General features: G+C 40.5%; 1 protein-coding gene across 1 annotated transcript; it reads left to right on the forward strand.

Moving 5' to 3' along the window:
- Positions 1-84: 84 nt before the first annotated feature.
- Positions 85-27,879, forward strand: YWHAZ (tyrosine 3-monooxygenase/tryptophan 5-monooxygenase activation protein zeta). The gene is made up of 6 exons (XM_068932909.1): positions 85-371; positions 2,878-3,181; positions 19,443-19,566; positions 23,439-23,602; positions 23,694-23,789; positions 26,831-27,879. The coding sequence occupies exons 2-6, from the start codon at positions 2,888-2,890 to the stop codon at positions 26,888-26,890; spliced, it is 738 nt and encodes a 245-aa protein (XP_068789010.1). The 5' UTR covers positions 85-371; positions 2,878-2,887; the 3' UTR covers positions 26,891-27,879.

Below are 27,879 nucleotides of genomic sequence, written 5' to 3' on the forward strand. Positions count from 1 at the left end.
CAGTCACAGGGAGGGAAGGAGGAAGGCGCGCGCCCGCGGGAGGAGCCGCCGGTTTTAGGCGTGGCCGCCGCTCCCCCCCCCCCCGCGCGCCCCCGCGCGCGCCGCCGGCGCCCGCGGCGGTCGGCGAGGCCTCCGCCCTGTGCAGGGAGCGCCGGGGGAGGCGCGGGCTCGCGCCCGCGCCCTCGCCGTTGCCATGGCCCCGCTTGACGTCACGGGCGGTGCGCTGCCCGTGCGTTGCGGCGCGGTGATTGGCGGAGACCCCGTGTGTGGCGCTGGGAGAGAGGCTGCAGCGAAGCGAGCCGCGAGACAGGCACAGTCCGCGCCGGCCGTCCGCCCCGAGACACTCGCCGCGTCGCTGCCGCCTCGCACAGGTAACGGGGCCCGCGGCGCCGCGCGGCCCCGCCTCCCGGCTCCCGCCCCGGCTGGCGGCCCCGGGCCCCGACCCCCGCGCGCCGAGGGAGGCGAGGCGGCCGGGGGGCAGCGCGCAGACCTCCCCCGCCCCCTCCGCCGGCCTCGCCGGTGGCGGCAGGGCGGCTCCCGCCGGGGCTCCGCGGGGAGGGGGCGGGCGAGCCGGAGCGGAGCGAGGCGGCCGCCGCGGCCCGCGCAGGTGAGGCCGCGGCTGCCCCTCCCTGCCCGGCCTCGCCCGCGAGGGAAGGGGGAAGGGGGGAGCCGTTGGGGGCGGCGGGTGGCGGAGGGGGTGGCAGGTGAGGGCCGCAGGGGCGGTGTCCCGCCCTTGGCGGGCGGGGGCGACCGCGCCGCCGCGCCCGCGCGGGAAGGGGAGGGGGTGTAACGCCTCCGCGGGGCGGGGGCGGGAGCGCGGCCCGCAGTGCGCGGGCGGCTGTCGCTGGGTGCGGTCTCCCGCCGGGAGCGCTGCCCGGGCGCGGAAGAGCCGCAGCGGCCGCCCCTCCGTCGGGCTCGCTTCCCTTCTCTCCGCCCTGCCCTCCTTCCTCCCCCATTCCCCCCCCCCCCGGGCGCCTTCCTCCGCCTCCCCCCCGCCCCACCGCGGCCGAGGGGGTCTCGCCGGGGCGTGCGAGGCTGGCCGCAGCCCCGCGGGCGGTAACGGCGGCTCCCCCGGAGCGGGGGCCGCCTCCCCCCTCGTCCTCCTCTTGGCCACTGGGGCGGCGGGGCCGGGCCGGCGGGCTTCCCCTCGGCCGGTCGCTGTCGGGGCGGAGACGCTGCATCTTCCTCCTCCGCCGCCGCCCCCCGGCGTTGGGCGGAGGTGAGTGGGATTAACGCGCACTGAAGTGGGCTGGGCTCCGACGCCAGTCCGCCATGACAAAGGCGGCAGCGAGGCGCTCGGTGTCTCCGCGGCGGGCGGATGCGGCGCGGGGCGGGGCTGTCCCCGAGCGTGCCTCCGCGCGGGGGGCCGCCCGCCCGGCTGCCCGCAGCACCATTTTATGCTGTCATCCAGCGTGCCGAGCGGCATCCTCCGGTCCTCGCCGCGCTTCAGAGCGGTCGTCTTCACCCATCAGAACCAAGGGCCGCTTGGCTGCCCGGAAGGGATACTGCCGTACCCGTCTGCGGGCAATGGGTAGCCCGGTGGCCAGATAAACTGGCGTTCAGACAAACATTCAAACCACGTTTGCCTTAGTCGCACCGGGTGGTGAAACAACCGTAGCCAAAACCTTTCTTTAAAATGGCTCCTTAACCCACTACTTATAGTGTGGTCAGGACTTCGGCACATGTTAGCAAACACTGTGGAACAGCCACTGAATTGCTGTGTGCCAGCGTTGGGGAGAGCAGCTGCTAAAACTTTCTCCTTTCAGGTGTCTAGGATGTTAAAACGTGCTTTGTTTGTCCTTAAATAGGAGGTACTGCAGTTAGTGCTTGTGGTAACTTTATGTAAAATGACCAAAGTTAAGCTACTGAATTATTATGTGTGAGGTTGCTAGTTGGAATGTATAGAAATAATGTAGCATATATCACCAGAATTGGTTCTCGTCTTAATAATAAAACCTTAAAGGAGGGTGTATTTCAAAGCACATAGTAAGGACCTGAAAAATGACTGGATCAAGATACATGAAAACTTGGGGGGTGAGGTAGGATTATCATGTCTTGAGGTACAAAAAAATATGTCGGTTATCTTCGTTTGGCAGAGCTTGGTTTAAAGAGTCTGGATGTGATACAGGCTATAAAGTATCTCAGCCAGCTCATGCTGTCTCAAAAGCTGATGTTCAAGTAATATTTTAAATAGTGAAGTCTCCTTGGGTCTGTGAAAGCATACCTAACCTCTCAGACTGAGGAGCACTGCCTAGGTGAGAGGATTTAACCTATTACCGTTTTGGGAAAGGAAGCTAACGTTGTCAAAGGGTGTACTCCTTGAAACTGCTTGAATATTTAGGGAGCTCTGACTTCTCAGCCTCCAGTGTTGGGTTTGATTTGCAGATCCCTATGGCTAGTCTTTCTGCACATAAATATAAGGTCCTGTTAAGGCACAGAGTTGTCTCATACTGTTTGACTAGCCTGTATTTTGTCTGTTCCTATGTTGTCAATCTTATTACCTTGATAATTAGATGCAGCTGATGCTGCATCTTTACTGCACTCATATGAGAAAACTGAGTGATGGCAAAGGACTGGGATTGTGCGTATGCTTGAGATAGGAGTGATCTGCTTTCAGTTCACATTTGGATGCTTATATTTGTAAACATTTAAAATAATATTCCTTTAAAAGTTAACGTTTCCTTAGAAGGAGGCAGTGACTTGAAGTCTTCAGCTCATGTATTTGAGCATTGGAGCTTGCCTGCTTTGTGTTCTAGATTTTGGTTGTACATTTCACAATTTCAGACTTCTTGGAAAACGGTTGCTCTGCATATGACATTAAAACATCTTTGTCCTTGATAAATGTCTGAATAATACCTCCCTGTTTTTCCTCTGTAGAAAGATCAGCATGGATAAAAATGAGCTGGTGCAGAAGGCCAAACTGGCTGAGCAAGCTGAAAGATATGATGACATGGCAAGTTGCATGAAGTCTGTGACTGAGCAAGGAGCTGAGTTGTCCAACGAAGAGAGGAATCTTCTCTCTGTTGCTTATAAAAATGTTGTAGGAGCCCGTAGGTCATCTTGGAGAGTCGTCTCAAGTATCGAGCAAAAGACGGAAGGCGCTGAGAAAAAACAGCAGATGGCTCGAGAATACAGAGAGAAAATTGAGACTGAGCTAAGAGACATCTGCAATGATGTGCTGGTGAGAAATAATGAAACTGTTGATCCGTTTTTGCTTAAAGTTGCAGCATAGATGGTGCTGGCCCTCTCAGACTCCTTCTAGTCTTTCAGTAAATGCGATCTCTTATGCCGTTTCTGAAAGACAAGATTTAACAAATATCTGACTTTCCCTAAAATGCGTAAAATATTTTTTAAAGCATAGTTAGTGCTAGTGTATTTAGACATATGCTGAAACCTTATTGTACATAAAGGTAGTAGTTGTAAAAAGTTAACATATTTATTTGTGACTGAACTAGATACAGGTTTGGTTTGGAGCCCCCCACCCTACCCCCTCTCCCAAAATGCGCTGTTTAGGTCCTAGATGGCTCTGATTTCTAAAAGTTTAATATGATCTAGTAGTTGTAAGAGGTAGTTCTTACTCTATGGAAACTGTGCCCCTCCCTGGGTAAGATGATGTAATGTTAGTTATGACTCAGCCATGCAGAAAATTGTGGGCAGGAAGAGGCAATAGAAATGCTCTGGTGCCCTCTTAAACTTACAGGTTTTCCTAGCAAACTGTAAGGGGGCCAGAGTTGGGCATTTTCAGTGGCTTACATTTGTGTTAAAACATGCACGTATCTGGCAAATAACAGTATATTTTCATTAGGAGATGGGCTTATAAAATCCAAATGTCTTCCAAATGCTTATTCCAGCTTGTCACTTTTTTCAGTTGCGTATGTCAGTAGTGCTTCAGTGAGCACATCATTACTGGGTGTCTAGTTCTTTCGCCACTACTGTGATAGATGTTACTGTCAGCAGTAGAATCTCACGCTGCAAAAATGTAAACTGCAAACCCTGCTAATGTGTTGTCCCACATGTAACAAGGGATCAAGTCATACCTGGAAGTCACAGAATGACATATGATGCATGGAAGGTGTTAAGTAGCTGAGTGTGTGGTTGGAGCCCTGATGTCAAACTAAAATTAAGATCAGTGACTTGACTTGCTGTGTAAATATAACTAAATGAAATGGGTGGTGATCACTTCTAGAAGACTGGTTCTCCGAGGGTGTGTAAAAGTCAGCATGGATAGCCCTGAGTCTTGGCTTCCAGTTTAGGCTGACTTCCATAGTTATTTTAACACACCCAGTTTCATATGTTTTCTTATTTTGTGTAAGGATAGCTCGTAAACTTCCACTATGAAAGCGGGAATACCAATGTAGAGGAAAGAACTCATTTACTCATTCTTATGTTTTTAAGTGGTGGCTCGGCTATTTAGGCCACGGAAATAGGAGTGTAAACCTAAAGTTCTACTGTCATTTGTTTGTTTTTTGTTTTGTTTTTTAATCAATGGAAAGTTTGAGGAGCGGGGATGCTTTCAGTTCAGTGTGATGTGAAGTTCTTTGTAAAACTAAGTTTGGGCTTAAGAAGTAATTTTAATTAAGCCATTAACTTTTAGAAACCCTTTTTAGAAGAACTTAAGGAAGTCTGCAGTTAATTTTTTTTTTTTTCTCATGATGGGAACCAGACTGAGACAAAACTAGCTTGCTATTACTGTGCGTGCTAAAAACAAAAATGAAAACAACAGAAAACAGTTTTCAAGTCTGCTAGAACAAGTGTGTGCAAGGGGTGGAGAATCGTGTCTTGGGGATGAAAATACAAAAGGGGCTTGTATTTCTCTTTGCTGTGTTTAATAAGAAATATATAAATTATTCAAATTACTGGGATTTTTTTACATGCTGTAACTTTTAAACAGGTAATGTCTTACTCATTTTTAATGTTACCACTCCAATATTTCTTAATAGACTGCCATTCAGATGATACAGCACCTTAGGCAGTGATTAATAATAATAAAACTACTTTTCTAGACTTGGATTTGGGGAAAAAAAAAAAAAAAAAACCTCAGAACTTTTGTTATTTCTTTTGTGTTCAAGGGACAGGATTTAAAAAAGCTTTCAAATGGCATGCTCCAAATTTGACTTTGATAATTACATTGAAATAATATATTTATATTTAAAAACATATTCTTATTTCTTGGCTGGAATGTCCTCTTTACATACATTTTTATTCACCTAGAAACTTGAATGACCATATCACTTTACTTGAAATCTACTTCTCTTTACCAGAGAAAAAAAATTGCAATAACATGTTTAGTTGTTTCCTATGAACAGGAATCTGGAAAATGCTGCGTGCAAAGGTAGAACTAGGGTTTTGTGGGTGTTCTTTTTGCCGTTTGGGGGAGGGGTATCAGTAGGTCCGGTGTAGATCTGATTTTTTACAGTGTAGTTTAGTCTAAATTGTTAAGAGAAGTGAAAAATAACACTTGACAAATCTTGATTAGTGTGAAGTATGTCATTAACAGAATCTGAAGCATTAACGCTCAAACTTTTAGTCATGAGCTTTGTCATTTTCGGTACTAAAGCAACTTGGATACTTTGATATCTTTTATTACGAGTGTGAATCTGTTTGAGTTGTTGTGCCTTCAAGTGCTTGCTAGGCTGTTAAGTAATATTTAATACCCTGGAGCATTACATCACAGTTGAGTGTGGAAGTGTCCTAACTTCTGTGTTGAAGGGAGGAAACCAGTTAAGAGAATGTATTTGTGAGTAGCGGAATGTAGCCAAAGCTGGCTCCTCTGCAGCTTCTCACTGTTTTCCCTCAATTCAAATTACTAGTGTTTTAGGAAGAAACAGTCCTTGTAATCCAGTGGACACTGAGTCTGAAAAATTGTATCTGCGTTCTGTTTCCCCCCTCTTCCATTAATTTAAGTGGTGCATGAGAGCAGTTGCTGGATTTCTTCTTTTCTTACTTCAAAACTGTTAGAGACCTGCTGGTTAAACAATTTGGCAGTTATGTGGGCCAGGTCCAACCATGTAATTTTTCTCTCTGTACTAACCTCGCAGCAGTCAAAGCCAGCATGCGCATTCTTGCCCCTTTCTAAATCTTCTCCCACTTACACTTGCTTTGGAACACTGTATTGCTCTCCAAACAGACAAACTTCTCCTGCTTCATGCAGCCTCTGAATGCTACTGGACAGAGGAGAGCCCCAGAATCTCTGATCCAGCACCAGGTCTTTCACCAGGGCCGTAAGAGATACGCTAAGCCTGAATAAATGTCAGTCTAACAGACCCTAATATCTAGTACTGGAAAACCACAAATAATTACAACACATTATGCATACCACAAGTTACTAATACTGTAACAGTGAGGATTGAATTACCTAATTCCTCAAGAAAAATGTAGCAAAAAGTACAGTGCCATATTCGAGCATCCTAAAAGTACTTCAGTATTATAGAAAATTTCCAGTCTCAGAAACTTTACGCTGATGCAGGAAATGAAGCTTTTTAAGTACTTTTCCTCATGTTACTGAGTGTGTGCCTCACGTCCTGTTTCACTTTAGAAAGTGAGATCCTCCTTCTAGTAGAAGGAGAATCTGCTTGAAATACCAGTAAAATGATCTCTTTTTTGGTTATTTCCATAATAAAGGATGATATTAATCTAACAGGTGTGGATTTTCTTCAAAATGCTTTTTGCAGCCGATCAGAAACAGAACTATAGTTGAAGTAGTTTGCATTAAATCGGTAGTAATATGAATTTTTCAGCTCATGAGGAGCGTGAAGTACAAAGAAGAAAGTATGGTGAGGTCTTTGAATAGCCAACATCTCATATTTTTTACTGTTTGCGTATTAGAAGTTTTCAGGAGCTCTAAACCACTAATAGCTTTCAGGTAATCTCTGACAGAAGTTAAATACAAATCTACCCATTTAAAACATGACTGGTGACCTTCAGTTTACTGTGAACATAATTCTAGATAGTTGCACTGTATTCTGTACCCTAGCGCATGCCACAGTGGTCCCCTGCATTTCCTCCAAAATGTATCATATGTGATTTTCCCATGTTCTTCCCCCATGCCCAGTGTTCTGGGTGATCTGTCTTCCTGCTGTAAGCCCCCCATCAAAGTCATAGCTTACCTTAAGTAAATCTCTTTGATGGCAGTGCCCAAGTACTATTTTTTCCCCCTTTTGAGCCTGTGATTTTCAGTTGTAACCCTTAATGTGTAGAATGCTCCCTGAAACCTTGGCTCTAGCTAGCATTCTAAAGTTACTGTTGCATATAGGTGCTACACAGCGTTTTTCCCACTCCCTCCCTGTCAGAAAAGCTCAAGGATAATGCTGCTGTTCAGGATGAATTGTTTGCTTTCTTTGCTTTGTTGTTATTTCCTCCTAGCTTTGTACTCAAAAGCGTAAAATGGTACTCCTTGTATACTTACGCTACTTACACTACTTCGCACTTGTTATGGATGTTTTACTTTTTAGAAATGGCAATTGTTGTGGAAAGAAGTGAAGTTAAATCTTAACTTGGTGACTTTAGGTTTGTGATTCTTTTGTGCGTGTTGTTTTTTGGGAGATTGAGGTAAGGTTTAATAACCAGTTATGGGGCTGCAGCCCTCTAGGGGGAGGGGAAAACCTAATTCAATTCAAAATGCTTTTAAATGGCTTTTTATTCTTAAAGAATATACTGCAGGTTTATGCTTGTTGCCCTTATGTTCTCAAATTACTTTGGGACTATTTTCTAGTCACCTGCAAATACCTAGTAGGTTACCAGGTTAATAACTATAAAGCCTGTTTCTGCGACAGCTCATAACAACAGGATTACGAAATGTAGTCCTCCCTCTTACAGCAAGCCATGTACCGTTTAACGCTCTTGCAGACAGACGTATACCTGTATATTTATTATTTTTTTTTTTTTAAACCAATCGTTGTTTGCTCCATAAAAATGTCCCCTTGCTGGTTGTGGTTGCAAGCAGGTGAGTAGATAGCTTGTGAGCTCCAGTAACTCATTCCATACCACTCTGAAATATTTTCGTAGAATAAACATTAACCCAAAAAAGCAATGTTCTGATTGAAAATAGCTACATTTAGTTCTGTAGCTCCTTCAGAATTGCTTAATTGTCTTTATTTTTTGCCTGCACTTTGTTTCTTCCTTTGAGATTTGTCTTCTGTTTGATGATTTTGAAATACATAGACGCTTCCTTCAAAGGAGAATAGTTAATTTTTTGAAACCTGAGTTGGATGTCCAGAATCTTTGTTAGGAAGATCTCAGTCCCTAATTTTTTAATTTTTTAAGCTGTTTTCATCAAATAATTTAATTTGGAAAGGAGCTCTTTTAGTTCAACTCTGCTCAAAGCAGGTCCAGTTAGATCAGGTTGCTCAGTGTCTTGTCCGGTCAGATCTTCAATATCCTGAAGGATGGGGATTCCACAGCCTCTCTGGACAGCCTGTACTAATATTTGACTAGCCGTATAGTTTAAAAAAAAAAAAAAAGAAAAGAAAAAATGCTTATATGTGATCAGAACTTTCTGTGTTCCAGCTTTGCTGCTGCTTCTCGTCCTTCACTGCAGACCTCCAAGAAGAGTCTGGTTCAGCTTTCCCTAGGTAGCTGTAGGCAGCAGTAAGATCTCCCTTTAATCTTCTCTTCTCCAGGCTGAGCAAACTGAGCCCTCAGCCTCTCCTTGTACGTCATCTGCTCTAGCCCCATAATCATGCTGATAGCCTCCACCAGTCTCAGTTCAGTACATTCATGTCTGTCTTGTACTGTGGAGCCCGAACCTGGATACAGGTCTCCAGATCTCACATCACGCTTTGTTAGACTTCACATTAAAAGATGGTAATGTGCTAGTGACATACATGAAAATGTCATACCTGTGATTCACAGATATTTCTGTGAATGTACTTCTATATATTGCAGAACAAAACGTAGCCAGGGTTTACTAACTTCTCATGATGGTTACAGGTTAAGCTTTTGACTAACTCTCCAAGTCTAGCTTTCTCAGTTAGGCTTTAGCTGGTATAAATCTTGAAATGTATTGAAGGCAGGAGGCTAAGACAGTTTCCTTAAACCTCCTGATTCAACTCTTTTAATCACTTCCTTGTTGTAACTGCGCTGCTTTGTGGTTTATCTTGCTGCACTGGTGAAAGCACTGCCTAAACTAGAGTAATTTCTCGTATTTACTAACAAATACAGTGCACTGAAAGTGTTGAAAAGCTGTTGAATCACAGAGAATTAAAATACCATTCCTGAGTCAGTTCAAATATGAGGTGGCCTATTAGATATCAGTAATGGAGAATTAGTGTGTTGGTTTTTATTTATTCTACGTTGTAAATTTAATTTGTAAATACATGAAACTTTAGCTCATGTTTGAAGGGGTTTTAGATTCCAGCATATATGACACACATAATTTGCTGGTAGTGGGGCTTCATGAACAAAGGTTAGCCAGTAGTCATTAATCTTAGCAAGAAATTCTTCTGTAATGTTGATGGATGTTTTTAATGCCCCTGTTTATCACAGTATTGGCTAACGTGGTCTGCATGAACACAAACAGAAATGTTTAAATACACAGGTGTTTTTGATACTTCTCATAGCTATGCGTGCACACACACGCACTGTCACTTATTTATCCTCCTGTATTGGAAGTAGAACAAATCTTTATTATAACCAGTTGTCTCCCATCTTAATTTCATTTGAAGTTGATGCTTCACAGTTGGCTGTGAAAAATAAGAACTACACATAGTGCTTGTACTGTTCAGAAATACCTGAGTAACAACTTGTTTTATTTGAAAGCAACCTCTAATGTTCAAGAACCTCATGCACTTGCCGGTGAGACTCAGTGGTAAGCAGCAAAATAAGTTGATCAGTGTAGTCACCTAACTAGGATGGATACTCTCCTTGTTCCTTGCTGTTAAAGAGGCAAGAGGTTCATGCTTGTATTTGTAATTTTTTGGAGCTATTAAGTGTGTTTGTTTCATGGGTTACTCGGAGTACTAGTAGAAACACTGCTGTGGTAAGATACCTGCTTTTACTGTGCTTATGAAAGCTATGAGCAGTGGAAATAAGAACTCTAGAACACAAGCAGCGTTACTGTATTATCTCTACAAATCTGTGTAAACGGATACTAAGCTATCTCTGTTTTTATCCGGAAATTTCTGTCTTGTTATCGTGCACATGACAGAAATGCATGTTTCTGAAGCAAGTTCTCAGACTCTTGCTTGGTTTTTGCTATAGGCAGATACAGCAGCTCCTGGCTGTGAACCTGAGAAGGTGATGATCTATTCAGACAGTAGTTGACTACCATTTTGAAAGTCTGTGAAAAAGCTTATACTGTTAAAGTTAACCCTTTGCTTCTGGCAAACAGCTAATACAGTGAGGAAAGAAATACGGTAAGTGGAAGAACATTCTTAAGAGTGTGATTGTTTCTTAAACTTGTTTTCTGTTGAAAGTCAGCTCTTGCATAGTTGCTTACGTTTATTGAAGTCTGATAGTAACAGTGCCCCTCTTTATGAGAGGCCATAATGAGAGATATATGCTGCTATTGAGATGCAGTGTCAATTGTTAAGGTTTTTTTATCAGATTCAGTGTGGATCAAATGAGGTAGAAACAGATTTTTTTTTTTTTCTGGATATTGTTGACCTTTGAATATGATTACATAGTTAACACAAAATATTTAACAAAAGGAATCTGAGTTCTTCAGTCTCTAGCTGATCAGATTCCCCTAGTGCAGAGTAGGCTTACATTGCTAAAACGGCATGTTTCAGATCTTCTCAGAGTTCAAATCGCTAAGGATAAATGGTTCCTACTTTTTTTCCCTCATTGAGTAGAAAAAGTGCTACAGCGTACTTATAAGGGCTTTTAATACTATTTCTTCAGAGACCAAGACTATAGAAGCTTAAGATAACCAGAACATGTCTTCTGGTTTAGAGTACAGCCACAATAAGCTTATCATTTAAAACAACCTGTCTAGCAGGAAATCCCATCCAACTGAATTAGTTTCAACTTTATATTATCAGAAATTTCTCATAGATGTTCTCTTTCTTCACAAAATAATGATCTGTGGCATTTGGTACCGTTCTGTTTTGTCACAAATCTCCAGTGATCTGTTCCATTCAAGAAATACCGTATGAGGTGATGCTAACAAAATAGGTAAGTGTTGCACCTTGGCTTTGTTTTTTCAGTGAAGTTTTGTTTATTAATGCCTATAACATACAACAAGAAAGACTAGAAAAATAATTAGGATGAAGTGGCACATTGGCTGCTGTCTTCTGTGTGAGCTTTCTCAGTTGGTTGCTAAACTTGAGAGGTATTTTTTCCTGTGCATCAGAACTTGATTCCTTCGTGGCCAAGTGTTGTTTAACATACTTTGGTGAAACCTGTAATAATTGGCATGTGTCACTTTAAAAGTCTTTTGAATAATCTCCAAGAGTATATCCTGATAGGAAAAAAAAAAAAAAATTTGCTTCTCTTGCCATAAATACTAAGAGTGGGAGAAGGACTAGTGAAGGGCTTGATAGTTTAAACCAGGGCTCCTTATCTTTCCTTGAAGAGAGGAACAGTTAGAGAGTTGATGTGCAAGGAGAGCTACGTATATGCCTGTAAAAGTGTGGAATGGGAGATACCTATTCCCCTTGCCTCAATTTCCATCCTTTTCTTTTTATGCAGGCCAGTAGCGTATCTGTAAGTTTCCCCTTTTTTTCCTCTTCGTTTTCGTGTTAGTGCACACCTGCACTTCTCATTGACTTGGTTCTGTCTCCCAGCGTATGTGTGAGCATGAAGATGATTTTTCTGGATGTCCTACTTTCTTCCGTGATTTTCTCCTCCTGTCCACATGTGACACTGCATTTGTTCTCTGCCCCTTAAAAAAAAACAAAAAACACTCGGTTACTGTTAATTCATTGTAATTTCTTTTTTTTTTTTTTTTTTTTTTTGCATAAGCTAAAATTTCTTGCTCTTCTTTGGCTATAACACAGGATTGCCTTTTCTCCATTAGTCTTTTAGTTCTCTTTCTAGTCATCCCCTACTATTTACTCAGGCCTAGTTTCCTGCATTTTTCTACTAGATCTTTACCAGAGTAGCAGCCTTGTGGACTATAGTCCATGACGCGTACCCTTTTCCTGCTGTTATAAATCCCAGGTGTCCCTATGCATGTCTCACCTTACACTGTTGCATGAACTATGCAATTAAATTCCATCCTCCCTGCCCCCTGAAAGTCTGCTCTTCCCTTTGTCCCACGTTCTGAATTGCTTCCCTGCCAAGGCTGGTGATTCTTCACTTGTCTTTTCTGGCCAGCCTTCTCTCCTGTTTTTTAGGCTTGCTGCTGCCTGTTTGTGTGGGCAGCCAGTTTGAGGGAAAGAGAGAATAAGTGGTACTGAAAACAGGCAGCAGGTAGTTCTTTCTGGGCTTGTCTCCTGCCTCAGCAGCTGTTTAAGCAGAGAGATCACTGGTGCCGCAGCAGCTACTAGTGTTTCACAAGGTTTTTGTACTCCTGTTTTAGTCGGGAAATAGGTAGGTAGGAATCTTCAGATAGCTCTAAACAAGAGGTTTTGGTTTTGGCCAGAGTAAAAGGCAGGCAGCAGAGTGCTCCTTTTTTTCACAAGATGATTGGTTGTCTCTGCAGTTGCAGAGCCCTGAAATTGAGGTAAAGCTGTCGTAATCAACTGCATTGTAACACCTCTGTCCCAAAGAACCGTGGGTTTGGGGAAGAGATTGCCTAAAAATATTCCCCTTAAAAATACAAATATTTGTCATTTTCTTCTGTGCAGTGTAGCTAATTGCACGTATCATTTTGTAGTCTGTTTAATTCTTCTACCTGTATTGCTGAGGCAGAAAGAGGCACACATGGAAAATCAAACATTTCCCAGCTTTTTGGGGAATTATAGGTCTCTTGAACTTGTCCAGCACAGTTGGCCCACTTTTAATAACTTCAGCGTGACCGAGATAGAAGTCTGTAAAGGAATCGTTTAACAGAGGTGTGCTATAGTTACCATGCTGGTTGGTTAGTTAGTTCCATTTGAAACTCAGTACATGTAGTTCTTCACAGAATCGCAGAGAATCACAGAATGGCCAGAGTTGGAGGGGACCTCTGGAGATCATCTAGTCCAACCCCCCTGCTCAAGCAGGGTCATCCAGAGCACGTTGCACAGGATCATGTCCAGATGGCTTTTGAATATCTCTAAGGAAGGAGACTCCACTACCTCTCTGGGCAACCTGTTCCAGTGCTCTGTCACCCTCACAGTAAAATTTTTCTCTCTTGCATTGTGTGTCACAAGATTAAGATCTGGATCAAGATTTTGAATGTCTACCTAATTACACTTGATGCTTTACATCTGTAATTCTGTAACATACTCATGCTCAGCTGTGCTGCTTGGTGGAAAATATTAAGTAGACATTGTCGGGGGGAATGTCAGGAGAGTTTTATGCCTCATTCTGTGGATGAAGAGTTGTTACCCTAGGAGCATTGGAATACAAGGAGTAGCTTGGTACTCTACTGGGTTGTAATTGCTAAGTCTATCTTGAAAAATCTGAAAAGCTGCATCTTAAGATTTGATGGGCTTCCACTGACTGTAGTGTTTCATCTCTTGTTCTACCATAGTGCTTCAGAGGAAATGTCCTTCAAATCAGTCATGTCTGTCTTGCTCATCTTTCCCTCCCCCCTCACTCACCTTGTAGAGTAAAAAGTATTTAGAGACCTGGATGGTGTAAAAGCACAATAGGGACTTTGGATGATGAATTGGTATTGAAATTATTCAAATGATCTGAAATTACCTGACAATCTTCTGAACAGAAGTGCAGACTTTAGTTCTAGTGTTTTTATAAAGTAAAATCCAATCAGCAAAAATGAAACTTCTTTTTAATGAAATTGGGAAGCAAGTTCAATACAAAGGTAGCACTTCTCTGTGCACAGGTAGTCAAGTATCTACTACTTCTTTGCCATAGTATGTTGTGGCTATTAAAAGTGTATGTTGATTTAAGGGGCATCTGCACAAGTGCTTGGAATGTGAACGAGAAGCCTCAGGTTTACTAAACTCACCGAAAACACTTCTGATTCAGGAAGTCCATAAGTGTCAAATGATGGAAGCTATAGGAAGCATGATATTTTGTTGCTTTCTTTTTGTATTCTTCTAACAGCATCCTCTTTTGGGTGTTGTTACAGGCGAGATAGTTGACAGAATAGAGCTGTCAACCAGTGCAGTCACTCTTGTGTTCTTGTGATGTCTTGAAGGAAGATAATGGACCACTTCTTACATCGTGGAAATGTTAGGCCATTCTCAGTGAATGTGAAACATCAAAAAAATAAATCTTCAGGCTGGATTTAAAGAAGTATTGTATTCTTTCATGTCTTCTACATCCTTGTGCTGTGTAACACACAGATGGATGACAAGTGAAATAAAATTCAGCAAATATTCTCGTGTAGCTTATCTTCAAGACTAGAAATAATGTCATAATTATGTCCGATGGTTTTCAATATTGCCTGAAAATAAAAGGCCTGCCCTGTTAGCTGTGAGCAAAATTGATATTAAATTAGGTAATACTTATCAATGTACTGTTTTGAACTCTTGCTGTTCTTAAGCTTTTTTTTTTTTTTTTTTTTTGCTGCGCAGGAGCAGAACCTTTTTGTCTCTTCAATATTTCCAGAGGTTTTACTCAGCTATGTACCTTAATGGTTATTTATTTTTTGGTAATTTAAGTAACGTTCCTTCTTCTAAATATTTTGACTAGATATTGCCTGCTTATTTACAACTGTGTGCTTCTAGAAACAGGTGATTGTATTTCTTGTGACCTATTTGTTGGGGAGGGGGAATATCTAAATTGAGCTGTTGATGCAATCATCAAGTGCATTAGTAATTATCTAAAATTTCCAGGCAGTAACATGTGCTGACACTGAGCCTTTAATCAGGGTAAATAGGCATAGGACTAAATGGAACTGGACAAAACGAGGCATTAATTTTAACGTGCTGGTGTAAATTTGGGAATGGTCATCTGGCCCACACAAGTCCCTTGCCAAAGATGTAAGCAAATGGCTTTTATAAGAAGGGTAGTTTTAGGCCTCAAATGTCAAGAAAAGACTATTCAAGTCTTTACGGGTTGGCTTCCTGTCTTCAACTGAAGTTCTGACCACAACCTGACAAACTGAAGTATGTATAACTTGCAGTAGTAAGAAGCAGTGGTTTTTTTTTTTAATAGGTTTTTTTTTTTAAACACTGAATTTTGCGTTTCCTTCACTCTCCAAACTGAATCTGATTAACTTTTATTCTTAAGACTTTATCTTGCAAAACTATGGGAACAAGTCCGTAGGGCCTTTCATCAAAATAATAGGCTGTGTAGTGCTTACAGAACAATTCAAAATGCATTGTACTTATGCTTAATGTTACCAGCTGTTGACTGGATGCTCTTCTAACTTTTGAACAGCGAAATAACAGGTCTCAAAGCAAGGACAATGTGAATCTTCTCCTGCTCAGTGTTGAGTATGAGCCAGGATTGAAGTTCACTGATAGAATAATAAAAGTTTGGGCTGATGCAGTCTGAGTTGCATCTTTGGAGACAAAGACTGTTTCTCTAGTGCAGACTTTCTGGGGGTGGGGGAATGTACAAAATTCATGACATTGCTTATGTATGGTATGCACGAGCATAGCTAACAAGCATCGCTTGAGTTTGGGTGTGCTGTCTCTTCCAGTCCTGAGTACCAGAAAGCTGTTGACTAAGAGTAATCACAGTTGCAGATGTGAAGCGTTGGTGCCTGATACAAATTAGAAGCTCCAAAAAAGGGTTGGGGGAGGGGTGGGTGTTTAAGGGGATTATTTGTTTGGGCATTTTGTTTCGTTTTTGTTTTTAGCTCTTTCTACCAGATTCAAGCACTGTAACTGCCCATAAAGTTAGTCGGTGCGTATTAATATATGTCAGACATGGATGGGAATTTGACCTGATCGCAGGAAAGTCATGAACGAGCTTGAGAGCTTAGCTACATACCAGGCAGCTTTAATACACTTGCTGAATGGCCTTCCTTCTATTATCAGGATGTTGTATGTATTGGAGTGACGTGGTTCACCTGAAAGACTTCTTAATTACAGATGATTGGTCTAGTCTTAGGCTAGTTGTGAGCCAAAGTGACCCATGTGGTGGGTGGTTCTGCACTTGTAAAAACTGTCACATCAGCTGGTGAGAGAGAAGGTGGATGTATATGGGTCGTGTTGTTGAAACAGTTCTTACTATCTATGGGAGCTTTGTTTTAGATAAGACAGAACACACATCAGTGGATTTCTAAGAATACTTTGTGGTACCTACTTGTAGAGCATGTGGAAAAAGTGCATCCTCCAGAGAAGCTTTACGGTTAAAGTTCTTTATTTTAAAAAATAAAAAATAAAAAGATGCTACTCTCCAGTGTTCTTCAGAAGTGGATGGGATTTAACCATCAAACAAAATGTTAGGTGGCTTATGCCTCTTTCAGTTTTATGTTGTCTTTTGTAGTTAGAATCTAAGAGGTCAGTCATTTTAATGTTTTCGTGTCTGACTTTCTGCAGCCACCCCACCTACATGCAGACTGCTGCTTTCACAGCAAGTCTCTGAGACAAATTAGTATCCTCTGAATCTAACTAAGCTAACTTCTAAGGAGGGTTTATAACTTCATGTTGGTAAAGGAAAGTGTATCCTGAAATGAAAAGACCAGTACTGACAGGAGAAACTGAGTATATACAGTTATAGATTAGTATTAGATAAAAGATAGGGGAAAGAGCTCCTTTCATTTACTTATATGCTAGCTTTTAGATTTAATCTGCTTTCAGGGTTTCTTGTTGTTACTCTAATGTTTAGTGGCCTGTTATATATTTGGCATAAATAAAATTCTCCCAGAGATGTGTGGCCTACCAATCCTATGGAGTGTTCAGATAGAAGAGACTTCTTTCCTTCAGACGCTTGAGCAAATTACCAGCGCAGTCCAGGACTCCAGGTGTCAGAGAATCTTTCCATAGACTCTATTTGGCTTGGGTTAGAACTCCCCTTCCCCTCTTCCCTCCCCCTACATACAAGGTTTACTTACTGTCCAATTATGAAGATTATAATTAGACTTTCTTGCATGATGCCTGCGATTGCAAATCACCCATTCAATCAGCTGTTTGCAAACAACTCTACCTCAGTTGTGACTTAAGTGAAGTTTAGGACTGAAAGTTTGGTTGGTGCTGTGGTAGTGAGTAAAGCTGTACTTTTTAGTCAGATGACTTTCTGTACAGTTAATGAATAATTTGTGTCTCTGGAATCATTGAAAATATTTTGGTCTGATCAATTAACAGGGAGAGTACAGAAGGAGGGCTACTCCTCCTGGTGCCAGAAGGTTAGGTGCAGACTGACACACCTGATTTAACTGCACTTCTGCACAGAAAAACTAATGAGCAGCCTTTATCCTTAGTCGTTAGGAACCTTCAGTTGTCATGAAGTCAGAGTTTCTTGGCACTGATGAAAAATGTCGTAGCTGTGAATCTTGGTGTTCTCTAATAGTGAGAACAGAGTGTATAAGCAGTTAAGGAGAACTGAAACATGTGATCCATGCACCTTACAGGCTCCGGTTTTGTTCCAGCAGCACGGAAGCAGTGGTGGCACTAAGTCCTTCTCCTTGCATAGTAGTTTGCCCTTCAGAAGGGTGCCCTGGGCATGAGGCAGCCCAGCAGCCCGTTTGGCTGACTCAAAACAAAACAAACAAAAAAAAACCCAAAAAACCAAACTTTTGCTGCTGATTTGCTTGTGCTATCTTTGATAGAGGATTCTCTCTGCTCTCCTTCAGACAGGAAGCACAGGGCAAAGTGTTCTAGATATCTTCTTTTATAAATATAAAATGGAACTGTATACCAGCCCTCACAGTACTGAAATCCTATGATATTAAAGATGACTGATAAATATCTCCCATTGTGTTAAAACTTATTTTAAAAAATCCACTAACAGTTTTAATCTCGTTGGAGCGTAGGCGTAGCAAAACGTTGTCTGACTCGTTTCTGTCAGCCCAAGTTTGTTGCCCTATCTGTTGAGAGAGAAGTGAGAGAGAACTACCGTAATAGGAGGCTTCATTTTTCACAGGTTTCACACAAGTTTGAGTCAGTTAGGCTAAATATTCATAATTTATATAAATGATTTAGCAATACTTAGAAAAGAAAAAAAATTAATTGATGGAGCAAGAAGAGGAAACAATTACAAACATAATTTTCTGTAACTTTATGTAGGTTGTCTTATTTTTCTGAGCTGGTGCCAAAGGTCACAAATTACCATATCCAGATTATGCCAATCCCAGGAATACATCATGTAAGATAATTCAGCTAATATGCAGATCACTGTCTAGTACAAAAGTACTGTAAAGCAGTCATAATTCTGTGGTTTTGAACTGTATTTGCTCAACTGTTTCTGCAAAGCAGAACTGAAATGTCAGTGATGTAATTCAAAATGAAAAAAGCTGAAAATTTTATTGAAAACTTTTTATAAAAATATTAATGTTTGCTACACAGCCTCAGCAAAGTATGTGTAATGGCATCTGTTTTCACTGTGAGTATTCAAAAGTGCTCCTGCACATTTTTTGCCATTTCAATAAATAGCTTTTCTTTTGAAATCTGACTTTAAACACTCAATATCAAAGAGTCTGACAAGCTTACACCTTATTTGGGGTAAATGTGTCAGAGTTGCTGATTTCTTTTTTCTTTTCTTTTACTTTTTCATAATAATAAAACTTTTGCTAGATTACATGACTCCCTCACCTGGGAACTTACTGTATTAATTTAATAAGCAATTTGAAAAATCTTGAAAAAGCTGGTCTTAACTGGCAGCCCACAGGCAATATTTGGTGGGATGACTCCAGGCAGCCACCTTTTGCTTTGGAAAAGATAGGAAACACCTGTTAGGGCAGCACGTGACGTTAAATAGCTGATCCTCTTCAGTGTTACATAGCTGTAGACTGTAAACTGTCCAGAGAGGCAAGAATTTGGGTTCACCTTGCAGTTTCTTACCTTTGGTGACACCAGTATGGGACTTCAACTAATAAGCCTCAGTAGCCTAGTTCCCATTTCCTGTGCTCATATGATATCAGCTTCCAGATCTGAGAACCCAGTATTTTAAATCCTTTTATTATCTTCTGTGGATGCAGACTTTCTTCTGTTGTGTGCCCTCTGCCCAGAGTCTTTGGATTCCCTTATTTTTGTTAGAGCACCACATGACAACATACAGAAACAAACCCTTTGATTCCTTGATACTTACCAACTGAATTAATACAGGCTTCCATAGAATCACAGCATGGAGCGTTCCTGCTTGTACCTAGAACTGTGATCCAGATCAAATTGTCCTTGGGTGGACATGCTGTGTAGGATATTTAGGAAAAAAGGGCAGTAGGACACAAAGAGTAAAGCTTTCTTGACTTTCAAATAAATTGAACCAATAGTTCAGTTACACTTTTACAGTTTGTTGTATTATGTTTGCTCAAAACACTGTGTTCTTTGTTTCCATTTTAGTCTCTGTTGGAAAAGTTCTTGATCCCTAATGCTTCGCAAGCAGAAAGTAAAGTTTTCTATTTGAAAATGAAAGGAGACTACTACCGTTACTTGGCTGAGGTTGCTGCTGGAGATGACAAGAAAGGTATTGTATGTCAGCTTGTTGCTAAGATTTGTCAGATTGCTTTCTGTGGGACAGTGATACTTCTCTAATTTTGGAATACATCTGATTTGGATGTAAATTTCTTTAGCAATAAGCTTTCCTTTTTCTACAGAAAAATCGTAGGTCAATGGCTTTCAAATGAGTTTAAAAAGTTTCCAAGTACCTCTGTAGTTTGAAGCAGAGAACAGATGTTTAGTCACAGAATTTTGAAGTCAACTCTGATTCATGCATGCATCTGCCTTATCACTGGAAATACAGGTTTACGCATCTTCTGCCTGACCGAGTATCATTTTTACCTCTTTATAGGGGCTGGAATCTGTAGCTTTTTTGAAGTTTTTTCTTGCCAATTCTGCTGCATTTCTACAGCATGCAGAAAAATCTGCCTAGGTTCATTGAGCAAGGGGACTAGAATCCACCTGGAGAGGAAGGTGATGAGTAAAACTAGCTAGCTTACTCCTAGAAAAATTAGCTTTCATGACTGTGTCTGGTTTGATCTCCAAATGTTCTTTGTTGCCTAAAGTTTCTTAAGTCTTCATGTAAGCCACTAGTCCTAATTGTAGGTAAGTTGGCTTCACCTAAATTTCAGTAGAAAATTTGAAATAAGGTACTTAATATTTATGAATCAGTGGTACAGACTATTCTTAACTATATATTAGGTGGCTTAAGTGCAGTAGTTGAAGAGGTGCCTAAATCACATGCTCTCGACTTTTTCTTTTTTTTTTCTTTTTTTTTTTTTTTTTGAACCTGTATTACATTTAGGTATAGTTTGTTGTAAAGTGCTAAACTTTTTTACTTTTTTCTGGAGCTGGCTTAGAACTTTAGCACGGAGCCCAGTCTAATGAATTCTGCCTGCCCTGAGCTGTTGTTTTCTTGCAGACACGGATGAGATATCCTATATTGCTGCAGGTTACTTGGGAATGTGCAGACAGCATCTCTGAATGTATGAACTTGATTCCCCCAGGGATTAATGGAGAGCTGCTGAGCTGCGCAGCTGATGTTCAGTATAATTCTGCCCTGTCATAGGGCTTATTAGATTCCATGTAGTGCTGTATGAATGTATGGCACCCTGTTGCTTAATGCTGCTCTCAAGCTAGTAAGTCCTCCTAGTAGTATGCGATACAAAGACATCTGTATGGCTTCATAGAAATCAGGTTGAGTTTGGTGAATTCAGTATATAGCTGAAATGCCTTGTTGAAGTTTGAATATTCTATTTCAAGAAGCTAGGGGGATAGACATGTCTGCTTTTGCTTCGTGGCACGTGCAGTTATACGCACGTTACCTAGCGTAGCCTAGTTACCCAGTATGCTGGATAACAGAGTTGAATTAAGTTACTAAGACTTAAGGGAATAGGGCTTGATTTGGAATAGGGCTTACTGCATGCAGATTGACCCATTCTTGTTGACTGCAGAATTGCACAGGTAACCAGTACTTTAGATCTGTTATTGTAAAAAGTCTAGTTATTTTCCTTTTGGTAATCTCTAATTCGCAAACCTGGAAGGTATGATACTTGGAGTCTCAAAGTTTATTTTTCTGTCCAAGACTAAGCTGTGGGCTCTAAGATTAGACTGCACAGATATTATTTAAATTAGTTTTAAAATTAATTTTTATTTAACCCAGTCTCTTGGCTGAGCATTTTTTTCAGTGGGTTTTCACTTTCAAGGTGAAGAAGAAAATTTTTTGAAAACCTGTCTAGCTCGTTGTTATGGCTCCTAAACTTAAAATTTCTTGCAAGTGTTTAGAATTGCAGGCTTTTCCTGCATACTATCTAGGACAGCTAACCTAGTAGTAGAGCACTTGATAATTGTGGTTTAGGAAATAATAGCCCATTAGCTGGACAGTATTCTATTAGCCTTTTCTAGTGAATACCAGCAGCAATATGAAGCTCCCAGCTCTAGGATCTGGATTTTTATCTTCATAAAACAGGTTGCTTATTGTATCAAACGAGTTTTCTTGTCTTTTGTGGAGTAACCCTATACTGCTATTTTAGCCTGGAGCTTTAGAATTGTATAATTCTTTCTAAAGAGTTTAGGGTTAAAAATCTTGCAAATTGTTTATATTGCATGATTTCAGAATTAATAAACGCATCAAATTTTGCATCAGTTCCCTGTATTAGTGCTCAGAGGGTAACTATTTTTTCAAATGGGGGAAAAATACTCAAAATTTTTGAATCAATTTGTTTTAGAAAAAAATCAAATGCTAAGCTTCATTCCTTGAAGCTACTTATTTTTCGCACTGTTCATTTTAGCATTCATAAATGGCAGCATTTTCTAAGACCTATTTGTGCTGTTCCATTATGGAAGAGTAAAACGCTTCTCACTATTTCTAAAATCAACTTCCAGTAAAACCAGTCCTTCTCAACTGTAATGTACTAATTTCTGGTAACTTCCAAGGCATGATTTTTTTTCAAGCACTCCACTGTTACAATGATGAGTGGTGTGAAGCCTGTAAGAAAAGGAATTTGGACATTAAAGTAAGCTTTGAAGTCAGTTTGTAAATAATATGTAAGATGAAATAGGAATAGTGAAGGAAAAAAGTACTGCATAGTTGTCCGGTAAGTGAGTATCCTCCTCTTTCATGCTGGAGAGGACGATATGATGCTGTAAGTTCTGTGTATGTTTAAAGGGGAACAAATAGCAATTGCGTACGCATCCTGAATATCGGTATTCAGGTATTTTTCAGGCTTTGAGTACTTACTACTTAACTAGTGACATATTTTTTTTGTCCTTAGCCTAAAGATTTTTTACTAGTATTTTTGAATACATAAATTTGGGCACTCTTGCAGAGGTGATGCTGGATGCATTTTCTGTCTGGTCCAGAAACGTTGTGATTTGAATACTTTTGCGTCTGAATTGAATGACTTCCTCCCTCCTTTTTTCTCAGATGCTGTTAACAGTCTTTGAGAGTGCAGGAACAATGGTTCCTTTGTTCTCAGCGTCTAGCACTTTCTTACCTCCTGCAGTCATCAGAGGCATAGTCTAACTTTTGAGTTATGTTGGCCTGTGATCTCTGACTTGTGCAAGCATAGTCTGCTCCTAAGTTGAAGTGTGTTCAGCAAGAATGGAATCTGTTGTACTCTTAGATCTTCACATATGCCATATAGGCTGATTTTTTTTTTTTTTCCTGCAAAATGTTTATAACTTATATTATTGAACAGACTAAGAGAACGGCAAAAGATGAATTTCTGACAAAAAGACCAATTGTTAATGCCTGGCCCTTACTTCAAAGCATAGTACTAGAACTTTTAAGTTAGGTAAAAACACTTTCCATAGCTGCACTGGAAGTGGAACTGTGTTGGAAGCTTTTTAAAAGCGTATAATTCAGATTGAGGGATGCTACGTATTACCTTTGCTAAGCTTTTGAATGCAAATTCATAAATGACTGCTACTGGAAGGATCAGGCATGTTTAACAGGCAAAGATCAACAGTGTGTTGCGTGGTTAAAATGTGATCTCAAACATTTTGCAGCGTTTAAAGGCATTGGAATTGTGGCACTGTATCAAACTTACGTGTAGCTAAAACTTTACTGTTTTACGTTCTCATTTAAGTGGTGTTTTTTATCTTAAGTATTACAAAAGTGTTGCGAACATTTGATTGTAAGGACAAGTAGTCACAGGGTAGCAGGGAGACTTTCAAATCTATGATTTGATCAATGAGAACTTCCTTTTTTAGCCATTAAAAGTTTAATTCAGTAAAATCCTTATAAAATAGTGACATGTTGAGTAGTGTGCTCATTCACAAGCATTCACTCTTGACATACTTCTGTCATGTCAGCATGAACACAGTCCTGATTGTATGTCTGAATACAACATCTGAATTACTTGCGGTTTTTGTGTGTGTTTGTTCTTTGCCCTAAAGGGATAGTGGAGCAATCACAACAGGCCTATCAAGAAGCTTTTGAAATCAGTAAAAAGGAGATGCAGCCAACACATCCTATCAGATTAGGTCTGGCTCTAAACTTCTCCGTGTTTTATTATGAGATTCTCAATTCCCCGGAGAAAGCCTGTTCTCTTGCAAAAACGGTAAGTCTAAGGGGGGAGAAAAAAACCAGTTCAATTATGTGCATAACCTTTAGGTGCATTCCGAGTGAAGTTGTGTGTTTCTTAACTCTAGGCTTTTGATGAAGCAATTGCTGAGCTTGATACATTAAGTGAAGAGTCATACAAAGACAGCACGCTAATAATGCAGTTACTGAGAGACAACTTGACAGTGAGTATTGTTACAGTCTATGTATTGTTTATAGCGGGACTGGCATTTACGGAACGGACAGTTGTCTTGGTCACTGTTAGCTGTTGAGTTGTGTCTGCCATTTACTTACAGATGAGTTTACAATACGCTGTGTTTCTGAGCTGCGTCTTTTTTCACACCCAACCTTTTGCCTTTGCAGGCCAGTTAATCTGAACACTTTACTGACAGTAGCAAATCCAAATCCCCAAATTATTCAGTAATTGTTTTTTTTTTATTCAAGGAATTTAGCCTGTTTAGAAACAGAAAATGAAATAATTTGAACTGTGGCTAGCAAAGCTATTACCTTTTATTATAACAGCAGTAGAGAATATGGTCACATTTGCCTGTAAAATTGTGCTGTCAGACTTCACATAGCTTGGTCTGTGTGACTGCATATGCAAGGAATGGACCCTACTTGAAAACTGCAAGCAAATCTAGCAAGTCTACTTGGGGACCTGTTCAGTTGTGCTGAAATTGGAATCAGTGTTAGCCAGCATATTTCCAGGGCAGTTAAGCAATGGCTATCTTAATTCCTTTTTACTTGGACTCATAGCTGTCTCCCATGTAAGTTATGGATCAAGATTGTGTCACTCTATCAGAGTAATCAAAAGTTGAATCTTTCACGTGTGTTTTTTAACTTCCATTGAACTTTAAAACTGGCAAAGACAAACATCTAAAGCAAATGGAACGGTAGATGCAAGCAGACTGAGCCAGACTCCTAATTAATAGTAGATTTCAGTCCCCAGTCTTCTGAGGAGTAGGAAAAGTATAAGCGAGAATTGCAAAACAAGCAGCACCTCTGTGGTCTGCAGCTGTACTTCTTTGTTCAGCTGTTCTATGCATCTGAGGTCAAGAGAGCTCTACGGAATGTCTGCACTGCTTTTAACAGAACTGGAAGTAAGGTGGTACAGTTGCATAAGATCACTCAGTGTGCTAAGACCTCCAAATATAGTTAGGCTGTCCTGACAGGAGTTGCCTTTTTTTTTCTGCTCTTACTTCTAACGCTTTATTTACCTATTTCTTGGAATCTTTTCTACTAGAACGGCAACTTCATGCTACTGAAAAAGCTATTTGTGATAGTTCCAGCTGTTGCTTACAAAACAATGGGAAGAGGGATTTCTCAGCCTTCGTAACGGAGATACGGGATAAGCTTTTATGCTGTCAGTGTCTGTGTACCGTCCCCTTGAGTGAGATTGCTCAGGAGCTGACCTCTGAATGAGAGAGATATTGAAATACACAGAGAACAGAAGTTGACTTTACTCTCTAGCTTCCCAGTAAAAATTCATAAAGCTTGTCGTAGCAGTTGGAAAGCAAATTGCTCCATTCCAGGGCGAAAGCCAGTGTGAACTGCCATAGTATGTGAATTACTGTAGTTGGCCTGGTAGTTAAAATCAATTTTCCATTATAAAGGAGAAATCTATAGGTAGTTGGAAGATGAGTAGGCCGTTATGTGTTCGGAGGAATGTTTAATAGATGAAGTCAAAATTTATTTCACCAGGATCTAGATATTTCTCCTTTAGTCTTTCCATGTTGCAAAATTACTTTTAAAAAAAAAAAAAAGTAAACAAAAAAAACCCCTTCCTCTAAAGAGATTTTCTCCAGCAGATTCTTTGAACTGTGTCCTCTATTAGTAATCCTCCTTTTAGACCAGTAAGACTTTTTTTATTTACTGCATAATTATATATCTGCAGATATTCTAGAGATGAGGATTTAGGATGTGAGCATTTTCTGTTGCCTTTCTACCAGCTCCTTTCATAAAATTGCTCCTATAACTATTCCTTATAAATGCGTGGAATAGCATTAACGTTCAGAATAATGGATTTGAACTCAGTGCAGGTGCTAGAAAAAAAATATTATACTGTTGTTTTCAGTAAAATAACTTGTGGTTTAGTGTCTTCAGCAAACAACATCTTATACAGCTATTGTGTGTTCAGAACAAGGCTGTCGATCTTGTACAGGTTACTCTGTTGTCCTGGAGAGGTAAAAATGTTTCTGAAACTAGATTTTTAGCATCCTGTGGGATCTTACTGGTGTAAGCTATAGATAGACAAAGAATTTAAGTTCTTTTCAACTTTTACTACCTAAGGCCACGCAGCATAAAGTATTCAGCTGGGACTGCTATAACTCCAGAGAGAGCTATAACAAAACATACTGGACTGGTAATAGGGCAGTAGTTTGGAAGCAGCTAATGTGGAGAAACACTTGATTCACAAAATAATTTTTTTTTGGTGCGTTGCTCTGATTAGTTGTACTTAATCTTGATATATGGCTCCTTAATATGATGTTCCAGAGACAGAAGTTGGATCTTGTGCATATTCTGTTTTTAGGCTGACTTCCCCCCCTCTGCCCCCAACCCCCCAAATTTGGAATAGCATTTTTCCCTGCAGCAACTTCTGAATCCATTGGCTGGTCTCAAATTTAACCAAAGGATAGAGATTTTAGTGAAAGGCTTTGGTGGAGGGTGGGGGGGGGTGGTGATAGGGGAGAAGCAGAGGAAACAGAACCTGTTTAGTACCTTTTCTGAAGAACAGCAAGCGTTCGCTCTAATGTTGGGTTTTGAGAAAGACCTTTTACTGAAGATTTTCCTCTGGAAAAATACATAAAAGTTGCAATCAAGGAGAAGATGCAAATCCACAAGAAACCAAGTATTGTTAGTTCCTGATTCCCATGTATCTGTTTTGTAAGTTTGATTCTTGCATGCTTCTAATTATAATTTAGTAAGCCTTGTGGGTATGAGACTCTGGTTTTGACTGTTCATGAACTTCCTCATTAAATGCAGTGTGGGGTTGGGTCACCTAGGACTGGATTTCTGTTTTATCTTGTGTAGAAGTTACAGCCATTTACTTTTTCTTCTTTCCTGCGAAGAGAAATTGATATTAATGTTCATGTTTTTTTCATGGTACTTAGTAGGATTTGGCATAAAATTATTAGAAATCCTATTCCGTAAATGACAATTCATTATTAGTTATAAGTTATACATATTAATATCTTAAATATTATACTCTGTTTTCTTTCCCAAACAGTTGTGGACGTCGGATACCCAAGGCGATGAAGCTGAAGCAGGAGAAGGAGGGGAGAATTAACCAGCCTTCCAACTTCCATCTGCCTCATTCTGAAATTTACACAGTAGACCATTTGTCATCCATGCTGTCCCACAAATAGTTTTTGTTTACGATTTGACAGGTTTATGTTACTTCTATTTGGATTTCTATATTTCCCATGTGGTTTTGTTTAATATTAGGGGAATAGAGCCAGTTAACATTTGGGGAATTTATCTGTTTTCATCTGAGGTGGCCAATATAGGGTTGTGACACTTTTATACGAGTTTTACATGTTTGGCATAGTACTTTTGGTACATTGTGGCTTCCCACAAGGCCAGTGTTAAACAGCTTTCTATGTCAAGCGAAGAACGCTTGCGTATTGGTCTGTCATAGTGGAAAAAAGGGATAATCAGTTGCAGCCACAGGTGTAGTTAGCGTGAGTCCTCAAGCTGGAGCGCACATGGCTGTGAATAAACTGATGTCCCATAGATATTGCATGTCAAGCAAACATGTGAAATCTGTGGAAAATACAATCAAGTGTACATCTTTGATTGCAGCTGAAGTGTTCCTTAAGACAGTTTGATAACCCAGTCAACTTTCTCTAGAGAAGGACAGAAACGGTTCACATTCCATTATTTGTAAAGTTACCTGCTGTTGCTTTCATTATTTTTGCTACACATTTTATTTGTATTTAAATGGTTTAAGCAACCTAAGAACAAATGTACAAGTAAAGATGCAGTAAAAATGAATTGCTTGATATCCATAATGACACTGTATATCGAGCACAGCAGCAAAACAAAAACCCATATATTTAACTTTTTTAGGTTTTTTGCTTTTGTGATTTTTTTTTTTGATACTTGCCTAACATGCATGTGCTGTAAAAATAGTTAACAGGGAAATAACTTGAGATGATGGCTAGCTTTGTTTAATGTCTTATGAAATTTTCATGAACAATCCAAGCATAACTGTTCAAAACGTGTATTAAGTTGATGTAAGTGGAATAAAAGTTTTATGAATGGACTTTTCAACTA

This window comes from Struthio camelus, chromosome 2 (assembly GCF_040807025.1).
Source record: "Struthio camelus isolate bStrCam1 chromosome 2, bStrCam1.hap1, whole genome shotgun sequence".
In the NCBI taxonomy this organism is placed as follows: Eukaryota; Metazoa; Chordata; class Aves; order Struthioniformes; family Struthionidae; genus Struthio; species Struthio camelus.